This window comes from Cetorhinus maximus, chromosome 12 (assembly GCF_964194155.1).
Source record: "Cetorhinus maximus chromosome 12, sCetMax3.hap1.1, whole genome shotgun sequence".
Classification (NCBI taxonomy): domain Eukaryota; kingdom Metazoa; phylum Chordata; class Chondrichthyes; order Lamniformes; family Cetorhinidae; genus Cetorhinus; species Cetorhinus maximus.
Genome location: NC_135890.1, coordinates 58,685,142 through 58,699,425, shown reverse-complemented (window position 1 = coordinate 58,699,425; position 14,284 = coordinate 58,685,142). Strand labels below are relative to the sequence as shown.

The following is a 14,284-nucleotide window of genomic DNA, read 5'->3' as shown; positions in this document are numbered from 1 at the left end:
GAAGCTTGACACCATCCTGGACAAAGCAGCCCACTTGATTGGCATTCCAACCACAAACATTCACTCTCTCCGTCACCGACGCACAGTGACAGCAGTGTGCACCATCTACAAGATGCACTGCAGGAACACACCAAAGCTCCTTAGACAGCACCTTCCAAACCTGCGACCTCTATCACGTAGAAGGACAAGAGCATCCGATGCATGTGAATGCCACCACCTACAAGATCCCTCCAAGCCACACACCATCCTGTCTTGGAAATATATCACCGTTCTTTCACTGTCACTGGGTCAAAATCCTGGTGCTCTCTTCCTAACAGCACTCTGGTTGTACCTATACCACATGGACTGCAGCACTTCAAGAAGGCAGCTCACCACCATCTTCCTGAGGGCAATTAAGGATGGGCAATAAATTCTAGCAACGGCCACATCCCATGAACGAATAAAAAAAAATCAGTACACTTGCTATAAAATTTAAATTATGCATACAAAATGAAGATCTGAAAATTGTATTTTATTGAGAAGTGTAGCTGTGATAGGAAAAATTTTAAAGAATCCGAAGTTACAGACAATAATGTCTGTAACTTTTCCGGGCCCAATTTTGAATTTTGAGTTCTCGTTATTTTCAATTACAAACGCATCCATCCATTCTAAAACCTGAAGAAACTTTTCTCTACCTATGCCTTGGGAATTGGTTTTCTTCAGGCACAGGTTAAAGGGAAACATGTCAGATCTATGCTCTACTGTATCCCACTGAGGTTTCAATGGCTTCTCCATAGGATGGAAATGCGTTTCCATATGTGCTAGGCTTAGTATTTTAATAACAGGAAGAACCATGTTTTCTATTGACTATGTCATTACCCACTCCAGCACAGGGATGCTCATAGATATGTATGACTTCTGTTTTCTCTCGGACATCCCAGGGGAACTCCAAAGATCAGACCGAAAAAATTACTTTCTTAGCACTCTCCCAGCAACAGTGAGATCATTGTATTTTTAACAAGAGTAAATTTCACCTGGCAATTGGTTTTGAATTGTCTTGGACTATTTTTTTTCTGTACCATTTGAATATAACATTTTTTGAATTTAGCTTGTTTGTAAGGTGCTTGCGATGCTGAATCTTTTAAATTTTCAACCCATTGATGAATCTGATTCCACAATTACTATTGGCAGTGTAATTAAGCACCATTTTAGTGATTTTTCTGTTCATGAGCTTAAATGTACTACCATAACCCATAAGATGAGCAAAACTGAAAGGATGCAGAAATACATCAACAAGCCATCTGTATCTACGCTTACCCTCCATGCAAACAATTGGTTCTAATCGCATTTACCCACTGTCTACTCATATTATCTTAACCCCCTTTTCTTTGTCTAATCAAATTGTGAATCTTGACATAGTTTCTGTTTCAACCACTAATCCCGGTAGTATATTTATGGCCTCACAACGCTCTGTCAAAGAAGTTTCTCCTCTCTGTTCTAAATCTCTTGTATTTAATCTTGTATATGTGGCCCCTCATTCTTGATCCCTCCACAGCTGATAGTAGTCTCCTGTTTACTGTATCCCACCCTTTCATAATTTAAAACTCTTTAGTTTATTCCTTTCCAATAAAGAAGACCCAATTCTTGCATCTTTCTTATTCATATTTCCTCATACCAGACAGGTTAAATCTGAAAATTCAAGTTTTACATATTCCTTCAATTGGGTTACAGTTTTGTAACTCCTTATCTGTATACTTATGATTAAATATACTCAAATCAAGAGAATTAAATATTGAAGACAGCTTTATGTTTATTCTGTTCATCTGGGTTCTGACAGGATTTCCGGGATTCAGTGATCCAATCTTCAAGACAGTATGGAAAGCAAGTGATTGAAGATAAGATCTTGAACCAGATCCTGTACTACCTGCCACAGCTGTATGAACTAAATCGGGGTCTGCTGCGAGAACTGGAAGAGAGAATGGCTCACTGGTAACACATCTTTCAGCATTATATTTAGCTTGGTAAAATGTAGTCCTTATTGGTATAAACTTCTGAATCTAATCTCCAACATGACAGGAATGAATTATGAAGAAAGTTGGAGTAACATGGGCTTTCAGCCTTGGAAGGAGGTCACTGAGAGGTGACATAATGTAAGGTAGTAATCCAGAACATTTCAAAGTAAACAGTGACAGTAAGACGAGGAGGACGAGTGAGAAGGGGGACAGTAGTAATGTCAATAGACTAGTAACCCAGAGGCCCAGATTAATGCTCTGAGGATACGTGTTCAAATCCCACCACAGCGGCTGGTGGAATTTTAAATTTAATTAATAAATCTGGAATATAAAGCTAGTCCCAGTAATGGTGACAATGATAACTATCATTGATTGTTGTAAAAACCCATCGGGTTCACTAATGTTCTTTAAGGAAGGAAATTTGCCATCCTTACCTGGTCTGGCCAATATGTGACTCCAGACCCACAGCAATGTGGTTGACTCTTAACTGCACTCTGAAATGGCCTAGCAAGCCACTCATTTCAAGGGCAACATCCTGCCAGCAATGCCCACATCCCATGAAAGAATAAAGAAAAAAACTGGTGTAAAGACCATTTAACGGTGTGCTTGGCCAAGGTTCGGAGGTCATCACTGCCCAAGCTAACAACCTCTCACGATTCAATAGATTGGGTGGGAGAGGAAGGCCATGCTTATGTAGATTGTGAGATCCCAAAATGGGGGACTGTAACCACAAGCTCTTAAAGCTGTTTGAACTCGACTAGTCAACAGAATTTTATCTGTTCTCAGATGGGTGACCGGACACAGCACCACAACAGTTTGCCCCTTGCAAGCCTACAAGGAGCAGTCCACACGAGCTGTGCAACTCGAAAACATTCACAGTGATCATTACCTAGTTTTCAGATAGTTAAGTGGAAGCAAAACCCTGGAATGATTTAAGCTGACCCAAACTTCAAAAGCGCTCGAGCCCTGGAAATTAGGTCTTCAATACCCAGACATCTCTGTCCTATTTGCACTTACATTTATCTTACTTGTGAGTCTGTTATTTGATTTTTGCAGTGATGTTTTTAGCACTGTGCCCTACTGGTGAATAAATCCTAAATCAAAGATCAATTAGCAACATGAGATGTATGCATAAACTAGGATAATTTACTTAAGCTTTATGTTTTGCCCGAGACTCCGTGATATGCACTTGCGAGGACCACAGAAAGCAAACTCTCGAATGCCTTCCTTTTAGTAAAATGCTGCATTGGACTTTTTGTGTTTGATTAAGCTTGCATAGCCAATGGCCTTTTCGCTCTCTCTCTTGTGAAAATCTGAAAATGTTGGAAATACCTAACAAATTTATTAGCTTCTGAAAAGATGATAAAAGGGTGAACGTTTTGTCAGAATGCACCTTAAATGTTGACCAGTATTTTCTCCAGATATTGGTAAATCTGCTGTATCACTCTAGCAATTTTCTTTATTTTGCATTTCCAGCATTCACAGTTTTTTTTATTTTCACCACAGTAACCTTAAAAATTAAAAATTCAGTTAAACTCTGTTCTCATTCAAACTGATACACAACAAAAATATTTAAGTACAGTATTGAAGAATTATGCAGTTTTTCAGTCAACTGTGCATGTTCTGTTAAAGAAAGGAGATTTTCTTTGCAGCCCAGGGAACTAACGTGGCTTTTTTCTTCTTTTGTATACAACCCACCTCTAGTTCTAAGGAAGATCAACGTGTGGACTGCTTGTTGGTTTGCAGGAGGCAAGCTCTTTTTGGGTTCTGTACCTAGTTACACAGCTGAGGACAGGTGAAACTTATCTGTTGAGGATAAATGAGTTTCAAATAGCAAAAAAGTCCAGGATTTATTCAGTTTCCCCAATATGGGATCTTGCACTTCTAAAATTAAGCAAATCTTCCTTTCACACCTAATGTATTGAACTGCAAGGTGATAAATGTTACCATAAACCTCTGGAACCTTGGTCAAGCAGCCAATCTCCATCTGTGGTTAATGCTGACACAATTCTGGGGAATTGGCAGCTGAGTCTGACCTTCTAATCTAGCACCTGCGACACACAACTATAGTGGCAGTTGCTGAACAGAAAGAGTGGAATTCCTTTCTGGTTTTTAACTGTGTTAAATATCTCCATTGCCACCACAGCTGAGATTGGCTTGCTCAGTATGGACTAGAGGCTGAACTTTGCATCTGTTTTGATTGTATAATGCAGCACCATATCACAAGATGCATTTATTCACTGAACCATGGAGTAGAGGCTGCAGCAACCACTTTCTGTATACCAACTGCAGATCTATGCCAACATTACCAATTTTGTCTTGTTTTAATAAATGAATTGCTTTTATTTTTGTTCCATGTTATTGAAACAATTCTGTAGGGATGAGCATCGAAGAATAGCTGATATCTTCATGGAGAAGGGGCCATACCTCAAGATGTACTCAACCTATATCAAAGAGTTTGATAAGAATGTTTGTTTGTTGGATGAACAATGCAAGAAGAACCCTACCTTTGCTGCTGTAGTTCGAGAATTTGAGGTAATAAGCATTCTTTAAATCAATGTCAAATTTAACATGCTGCTATATGTCCATAATTTCTGTGCTGTAGACACATCACGTGTGAAGACTTGATAGCTTGTGTTGTCTCCAAAATACGTCATGCAAAATGCTCATATGGTTTTACAGCTATCATTAACTCATTTTTGAATCATCTTGTCCACAAAATTTCAGGTTTCTGTTTTCTTTCAGATGAGCTCTCGCTGCGCAAACCTGGCACTGAAACATTACCTGTTAAAGCCTGTCCAGAGGATTCCACAGTACAAGCTGCTTCTGACAGGTATTGGTACTTCATTATTCCTGAAATGTCTGTGTTAGTGATTAAGTATTTAAAATATATTCCTGTTATTTGATGAAAGACTACTGCAATTGGTTACTGGAAGATGCCAGTTGTAGCTTGATTTGTTACATAATGTTACCTCTGTTAAAGAGAAGTGTTTAAAAATGTTTTCAAAGTGCCTTTCTGTTGATTTGCAATATAATGGATGTAATTTATTTTCTTCTTGGGTTAAGTTTGCAAACTAAGCACACTACAGTATACAACATTCCCTGTGGTGTACTTTGTCAGTCCATAGTAATTTTGTGTACTAGGGTAGACAGCATTGTAAATCCAGGTTTTGTATTTGCTACACACCAAGGTAGGTAAATTTGTAGTTTGAAGCGTGGCCTTCATCATTCTCTAATTAACTTTTAATAAGAGTCTCATATTTCCACACTGTAATACATGGAAGCTATGATGAATAATGAAAATTTAACGATAGTATTGATCTCAGTCTGAATTAATGAAAGTCAGAAATTATATTTTAAATTTTATCTACTTTATGTCAAACTAATGAACCGAATCAATTTATCATACATAAAGTGGCATTCCTGCATATCTTGTTTTTAAAAAAATGTTGTTTATCACAATTCTTTTTTTGTATCATTTCATTTAATTCCTCCAACCATTCATGGAACATTTTGTATCTAGCACAAGAAAATGCACAAGAGTAGTAGATAATGCCCTTCTGACAATTTATTTTCCTCCTTCAGGGAAAGTGCCACAGTTTCATTGGTACCTTAGCAGGTGGTCACCATTGAGACTGAGATTATCCTATGTGAAGAATCATCTTGCTAGAACTTACACAGTTGTTCAACATGCTGCATTTGTGGAGGGCGCCTAACACCCTCACAAATGCAGCATTAACTCTGTCAACATCTGATAGGTGAAATTAATGCCTGATAATATGTGTGATACTCTGAATTGATCCATATCAAAACATTTTATGAGCCAATATGTGCCCTCTTTAGTTCAGCTATGACAGCCAAAATTCCGTTTCTAATGTCACTAGGCTCCCATCAATCAGTTCTGCACTGAGAACCCTTTTTTGCAATTTGTTGACCCAGTTGCATGGATTGAAAATACGATGGCGAATGCTCACAGCTGTTGTCATTGAAATGACTACACTTTACAATCAAACAAGATTTTGATGTTCTGTCAATACTTGCTTACAAGAATTGGCCAAGCAATGTGGGCATTGGGAGCTTGATGCAAGCAAAACAGTTGTTAGTTTGGATCAATTAGCTTAACATATTAGTTATTCCTTTATCATAACAGAATTATATCAGTGGTAGAATGGGTTGAGAAAATAGACTTAACAGGTGAAGGAACATAAGATCATAAAAAATAAGAGTAGCAATAGGCCATTCAGCCCATTGAGCCTGCTCCACCATTCAGTAAGATTATGGCTGATCTGACTTTGGTTATAACTCTACTTTCCTGGCCAGTCTCCTTTGCCCTTAACTCCATTGTAAATCTAAAATTTAGCTAACTTAGACTTGAATATACTCAATGTCACAACCTCCACTGCTCTCTGTGAAAGAAAATTCCAAAGACTAATGATCCTCTGAGAGAAGAAATTCCTCCTAATCTCCACCTTAAGTGGAAGAAACTTTATTTTTAAACTGTGCCACCTAGTTCTAGATTCCCCCATGAAGGGAAACTTCCTCTCGACATCTACCCTGTCAAGTTCCCTCAGAATTGTTCTCATTCTTCTGAACTCCAGTGAATATAAGACCTTTCATGAAGTGGGTGTGGCTGGCAAGGTCAGCAATTGTTGCCCATCTCTAATTTCCCTTGCGAAGGTGGTGGTGAGTTGCCTTCTTGAACCGCTGCAGTCCATTGGTGCAGGTACACCCACAGTGCTGTTAGGAAGGGAGTTCTAGAATTTTGATCCAGTGACATTGAAGGGACAGCTTACAGTTCCAAGTCTAAATGGCATGTGGCTTGGAGGGGAACTTGCAGGAGGGAGTGTTCTCATGCATCTGCAGCTCTTGACCTTCTAGGTAATAGAGGTCACGGGTTTGGAAGGTGACCATAAGACATAGGAGCAGAAATTAGGCCAATCGGCCCATCGAGTCTGCTCCGCCATTCAATCATGGCTGATAAGTTTCTCAACCCCATTCTCCCACCTTCTCCCCGTAACCTTTGATCCCCTTACCAATCAGGAACCTATCTATCTCGGTCTTAAATACACTCAATGACCTGGCCTCCACAGCCTTCTGTGGCAATGAATTTCATAGATTCACCACTCTCTGGCTAAAGAAGTTTCTCCTCATCTCTGTTCTAAAAGGTCTTCCCTTTACTCTGAGGATGTGCCCTCGGGTCCTAGTCTCTCCTACTAATGGAAACATCTTCCCCACGTCCACTCTATCCAGGCCTTTCAGTATTCTGTAAGTTTCAATAAGATCCCCCCTCATCCTTCTAAACTCCATCGAGTATAGAACCAGAGTCCTCAAATGTTCCTCATATGTTAAGCCTTTCATTCCTGGGATCATTCTCGTGAACCTCCTCTGGACCCTCTCCAGGGCCAGGACATCCTTCCTGAGATACGGGGCCCAAAATTGCTCACAATATTCTAAATGTGATCTGACCAGAGCCTTATAAAGCCTCAGCAGCACATCCCTGCTTTTATATTCTAGTCCTCTCGAAATAAATGCCAACATTGCATTTGCCTTCCAAACTACCGACTCAACCTGCAAGTTAACCTTAAGAGAATCCTGAACTAGGACTCCCAAGTCCATTTGCACTCCAGATTTCTGAATTCTCTCCCCATTTAGAAAATAGTCCATGCCTCTATTCTTCCTACCAAAGTGCATGACCTCACACTTCCCCACGTTGTATTCCATCTGCCACTTCTTTGCCCATTTTCCTAACCTGTCCAAATCCTTCTGCAGCCTCTCCGCCTCCTCAATACTACCTGTCCCTCCACCTATCTTTGTATCATCTGTAAACTTAGCCAGGATGCCCTCAGTTCCTTCATCTAGATCATTAATGTATAAAGTGAAAAGTTGTGGTCCCAACACTGACCCCTGCGGAACTCCACTAGTCACCGGCCGCCATCCTGAGAAGGACCCCCTTATCCCCACTCTCTGCCTCCTGCCAGACAACCAATCTTCTATCCATGCTAGTACCTTGCCTCTAACACCATGGGCTCTTATCTCACTGAGCAGCCTCCTGTGCGCCACCTTGTCAAAGGCCTTCTGGAAGTCCAAGTAGATAACATCCATTGGCTCTCCTTTGTCTAACCTACTCGTTACCTCCTCAAAGAATTCTAACAGATTTGTCAGGCATGACCTCCCCTTGATGAAACCATGCTGACTTTGCCCTATTTTACCATGCAGTTCCAAGTATTCTGAAATCTCATCCTTAATAATGGATCTAAAATCTTACCAACGACCGAGGTCAGGCTAAACGGCCTGTAATTTCCCGTCTTTTGCCTCACTCCCTTCTTAAACGGGGGTTACATTAGTGATTTTGCAGTCCTCTGGGACCCTCCCTGACTCCAGTGATTCCTGAAAGATCACCACTAATGCCTTCACTATCTCTTTAGCTATCTCCTTCAGAACTCTGGTGTGTAATCCATCTGGTCCAGGTGATTTATCCACCTTCAGACCTTTCAGTTTTCCTAGCACCTTCTCCTTGTAATGGCCACCATACTCACCTCTGCCCCCTGACTCACTTGAACTTTGGGGATGTCACTCGTGTCTTCCACTGTGAAGACTGACGCAAAGTGCCTATTCAGTTCCTCCGCCATTTCTTTGTTCCCCACTACTACTTCTCCAGCGTCATTTTCCAGCGGCCCAAAGTCCACTTTTTCCTCTCTCTTACCCTTTATATATCTAAAAAAAACTCTTGCAATCTTCTTTTATATTACTGGCTAGTTTACCCTCATATTTAATCTTCTCCCTCCTTATTTCTTTTTTAGTTGTCCTCTGTTGGTCTTTGTAGGCTTCCCAATCCCCTGGTTTCCCACTGCTTTTCGCTGCATTGTATGCTTTCTCTTTAGGTGTTATGCTGTCCCCGACTTCCTTTGTCAGCCATGGTTGCCCCATCCTCCCTTTGGTATGCTTCTTCTTCCTAGGGATGAATTTTTGCTGTGTCTCCCAAATTACTCCCAGAAACTCCTGCCATTGCTGTTCCACTGTCTTTCCTGGTAGGCTCATCTCCAAGTCAATTCTGGCCAGCCTCATGCCTCTATAGTTGCCTTTATTCAACTGTAATACTGTTACATCTGATTCCAGCTTTTTCCTCTCAAATTGCAGGGTAAATTCTATCATATTATGGTCACTTCCTCCTAAGGGTTCCTTCACCTTAAGCTCCCTTATCAAATCTGCCTCATTACACATCACTAAATCTAGAATTGCCTGTTCCCTAGTGGGCTCCACCAAAAAACCATCTCATAGACATTCCACAAATTCCTTTTCTTGGGATCCACTACCAACCTGATTTTCCCAGTCTACCTGCATATTGAAATCCCCCATGATCACTGTAACCTTGCCTTTCTTACACACCTTTTCTATCTCCTGGTGTATCTTGTGCCCCACATCCTGACTACTGTTCGGAGGCCTGTACATAACTCCCATTATGTTTTTTTCACCCTTGCGGTTCCTCAACTCTACCCACACAGATTCTACATCATCTGACCCTACATCATTTCTTGCTATCGACTTAATTTCATTTCTTACTAACAAAGCAACCCCACCCCCTCTGCCAACCTGCCTATCTTTTCGATAGGATGTATATCCTTGGATATTTAGCTCCCAGTCCTGATCCCCTTGCAGCCACGTCTCCGTAATGCCCACCACATCATACCTGCCAATTTCAATCTGTGCCACAAGCTCATTTACCTTATTTCGTATACTGCGTGCATTCAGATACAACACCTTCAGTCCTGTATTTCCCGTCTCCTTTCTCATTGTCATCCCTTTATCTGATGTGCTTGAAGTTAGATTCCTAGCCCTTTCCAAACACTCTGTCCTGCTATCGAAGAAGACTTGGTGAGTTGCTGCAGTGCATCTTGTATATAGTACACACTGCTGCCACTGTGCCACTAGTGGTGGAGGGAATGAATGTTTAGGCTGGTAGATGGGGTTCTGATCAAGTAGGCTGCTTTGCCCTGGATGGTGTCGAGTTTCTTGTGCGTTGGTGGAGCTGCACTCATCCAGGCAAGTGGAGTGTATTCCATCACACTCCTGACTTGTGCCTTGTAGATAATGGACAGACTTTGGGGATTCTTGAGATATGTTACTTGCCACAGAATTCCCAACCCTCTGACTTGCCCTTGTAACCATGTGGCTTGTCCAGCTCAGTTCTGGTCAACGGTGACCCCCAGAATGTTGATAGTTGAGGACCCAGCTATTGAATGTCAAGGGAAATTGGTTAGATTCTCTCTTGTTGGTGATGGTCATTGCCTGGCACTTGTGTGGCATGATGCTACTTGCCATATCAGCCGAAGTATGAATATTGCCCATGTCTTGCATATGCAGACGGACTGCTTCAGTATCTGAGGAGTTGGGAATGGTACTGAACACCCGTACTCAGACCTTATGATAGAGGGAAGGTCATTGATGAAGCAGCTGAAGATGGTTGGGCCTGGGATATTACCCTGAGGAGCTCCTGCAGTGATGTCCTGAGACTGAAATGACTGGCCTCCAACAACCATAACATCTTGATAAAAGCAAAATACTGCGGATGCTGGAAATCTGAAACAAAAACAGAAAATGCTGGAAAAGCTCAGCAGGTCCAACAGCATCTGTGGAGAGAGCAACAGAGTTAACGTTTCGAGTCCGTACGACTTCTTCAGAGCTAAAGAGAAGTGGAAATGTGATGAAATTTATATTGTTTAAGGGAGTTGGAGCAGGTGAAGCTGGATAGAAGGCCAGCGATAAGTGGGGACAAAGGAGAGATTGACAAAGATGTCAATCTCTAATGACTAAAGGACAAAGGGAGTGTTAATGGTAGTGGTTAGTGCTAAAAGTGGTGCTGATAGTGGCATAAAGGTAAGAAAGCAGAATGTGATAATAGCAGAACAAGGTGAAAGAACAACATGGAACGGGTGGGGGGAGGGGATGGTCGTGGGAAAAAAGATCGAAAACAGGATAAAAGGTGGGGATAAAACAATAAATAAAATGAAAATAAATAAAAATAAGTGGATTAAAAAAAATGAATATTGAAAAAAGGGATAAAAAAGGGGGTGAGGGTGGAGGAGAGAATTCATGTTCTGAAGTTGTTGAACTTGATGTTAAGGCTGGAAGGCTGTAAAGTGCTTAATTGGAAGATGAGGCGCTGTTCCTCCAGTTTGTGTTGGGCTTCACTGGAACATTGCAGCAGGCCAAGGACAGACGTGTGGGCATGAGAGCAGGATGGTGTATTGAAATGGCAAGTGACAGGAAGGTCTGGGTCATGCCTGCGGAGAGAGCAAAGGTGTTCTGCAAAGCGGTCACCCAGTCTGTGTTTGATGTCTCAAATGTAGAGGAGACTGCATTGGGAGCAGCGAGTGCAGTAGACCAAATTGAAGGAAGTGCAAGTGAAGTGCTGCTTCACCTGAAAGGAGTGTTTGGGCCCTTGGACAGTGAGGAGGTAAAGGGGCAGGTGTTGCACCTTCTGCGATTGCATGGGAAGGTGCAGTGGGAGGGGATGAGATGTTGGGGGTGATGGAGGAGTGGACCAGGGTATCCCAGAGGGAACGGTCCCTACGGAATGCCGACGAGGTGTGGTGAAGGGGTGTTTGGTGGTGGCATCATGCTGGAGTTGGCGCAAATGGTGGAGGATGATCCTTCGAATGCGGAGGCTGGTGGGGTGAAAAGTGAGGAAAGGGGGGACCCTATCATGGCTCTGGGAGGGAGAGAAAGATGTGAGGCCAGAGGCATGGCAGATGGGTCGGACACAATCGAGGGCCCTGTCAACCACATGAGTGGGAAACCTCGGTTAAGGAAGAAGAAAAACCATAACATCTTCCTTTGTGCTAGGTATGACTCCAACTGGTATAGAGTTTTCCTTCTGATTCCCATTGACTCCAGTTTTGCTAGAGTTCCTTGATTCCACACTCGGTCAAATGCTGCCTTGCTGTCAAGGGCAGTCACTCTCACCTCACCCCTGGTGTTCAACTCTTCTGTCCATGTTTGGACCAAAGCTGTAATGAAGTCATGAGCCGAATGGCTCTGGCAGAATCCAAACTGAGCCTCAGTGAGCAGATTATTGCTGTACAAGTGATGCTTGATAATACTGTTGACGACAGCCTCCATTACTTTGCTGAAGATGGAGAAGAGACTGATGGGATGGTAAGTGGCTGGGTTGGATTTTTCCTGCCTTTTGTGGACAGGACATATCTGGGCAATTTTCCACATTGTTGGGTAGATGCCAATACTGTAGCTGTACTCGAACAGCTTGGCTGCGGGTGCAGCTAGTTCTGGAGTACAAGCCTTTAGTACTATTTCCAAAATTTTATCAGGGCCCATAGCCTTTGCGCAGTATCCAGTGCTCTCAGTTTCTTGATATTTCTTGCTATCTTACCGTGTAAACTGTTTTCCCATTCAATTTTAGCCAACTCTGGGGGTGTTCATATGCTTGTAATTGCTTTTGTTGAAGTATAAGATGCTAGTTTCAGACCTAAATTTCTCACCCTGAAACTGAATGTGAAATTTCATCATGTTATGATCGCTCCTGCCCAGAGGATCCTTTACTGTGAGGACATTAATTAATCCTATCTCATTACACATAACCAGGGAACAGGCTATTTTAGACATGCTAGGTTCCAGAGCATATTGTTCTGAGAAACTGTCCCAAATATACACACAATGAACTCATCCTCCAGGCTGCCTTTGCCAATTTGATTCGTTCAATCTATATGAAGATGAAATTCTCCCACAATCATTGCAGTACCTTTCTTAAAAACCCCCATTATTTCTTAATTTATACCCTGCCCTATACTGTGGCTACTGTTAGGGGGCTCATAAACCAGTGACTTCTTTCCTTTGCTGCTTATCTTCACCCAAACTAATTCTATATCTTGATCTTCCAAACCAGGATCATTTCTCACTTCTCACCACTGTACTGATCTTGTTGTTAACAGAGCTGCCCAACTCCTTTTCTTTCTTCCTGTCCTTCTGAAATGTCAAATATCCTTGAACATTTTGGGCCCAGCCATGGTCACTTTGCAATCATGTCTCTGTTATGGCTATCATATCATACATAATTCTATTTGTGGTGTCAATTCATCCAACTTACGAATGCTGCATGCATTCAGATAAGGAGCCTTTAATTCTGTCTTTTTCCCATTTTCCCAGCTCAGACCTTATTTGCTGCTGCACTGTTATTTTTGTATGCTCTCTCCCTGTCACACTCTGGTTATCTTGACCAATATTGCTACCCTGTACTACACCCTTGTCCTTTCTCTTTAACTTTCCAAATATCCCCCTACATGAACACCCCCCACACACAATTTATTTTCAAACCTCCTCTACAGCCCTAGTTATACAATTCGCCAGGGCACTGACCCCAACGCAGTTCAGGTTTAATTTGATCCTCATTTAAATTGATAAAACCAGGAAAAGAGTGAAAAGGCACATAAATGACAGATACTGAAATGTATGGCATTAGATATTGAATGTGAGGTGCATGATGTTGAGGTTGACTATACATATTTAATTGAAAATAGTGTAAGACAGTTTCTTGTGTCTGTAAAATGTTGTGGTCAGAAGGCTGGAAGAGGTCAGTGACCAAGATTACTGTCCTGAATAGTTAAAGATAAATGAAACAGGGTGAATCGTAGAAGCAGAATGGAACTGGTGGCCAGTTTTCTGCTAAGGCATGTTGCATCTTGTAAGTTTAATGTAAACACCTGATATAAACATCTAAAGATTCAGAACATCTTAAATAGATAAATTTCAATTCTGGTTTATGATGTCAGTGCATTGCCGGACAGTGATCTTTCTACCTTTCTATTACCCTGCAGATCTGCATCGTGATCTATAAATTAAAATAAATGAGAAAGTGCTTACTTGCAGGTTAAGTGTTTGAATAACTGCTAAATTCAGCATGTTAAGTACAGCATAGTATGAATTGCAAAAATTAGATGTAGTACAATAAAATTATGAAAATGAAGTGAAGCATGCAAGACTCATTCGGTGATTACTGACACAAAAAGTAGCAAAGTAATGTTCAAAACTCAGCGTTCCTTCTCTGTTCCCTGACTTTAATTTAATCTGCAGAAAGAGTAAGACGTGCTACATCAGACCTTCTGTTTGACCATGCAGCTAAGGAACATAGCTATCAGAAGATTGCTGAAAAGAGAGACATTTTACTGAAGCTTTTCATCTTGCATTCATCAGGACAAATGCAAGAATGCCAAATTTAAATGATCACAACAATTTATACTACAGGAGAAAAGGGTGCTGATTGGTTGGCAAGTCAGCTCTGA

General features: G+C 41.5%; 1 protein-coding gene across 2 annotated transcripts in view; it reads left to right on the top strand.

Moving 5' to 3' along the window:
• The window catches only part of fgd6 (FYVE, RhoGEF and PH domain containing 6), a 148,471-nt gene that overhangs the window by 59,381 nt on the left and 74,806 nt on the right, over positions 1 to 14,284 (top strand). For both annotated transcript variants that reach the window (XR_013578160.1, XM_078553694.1), the window contains exons 6-8: positions 1,817 to 1,968; positions 4,370 to 4,526; positions 4,737 to 4,824. Coding sequence is in view for 1 of the 2 variants with exons in the window: in XM_078553694.1 (XP_078409820.1) it covers positions 1,817 to 1,968; positions 4,370 to 4,526; positions 4,737 to 4,824 (397 nt within the window). In the remaining variant the exon portion in view is untranslated. The remainder of the gene's footprint in view (positions 1 to 1,816; positions 1,969 to 4,369; positions 4,527 to 4,736; positions 4,825 to 14,284) is intronic.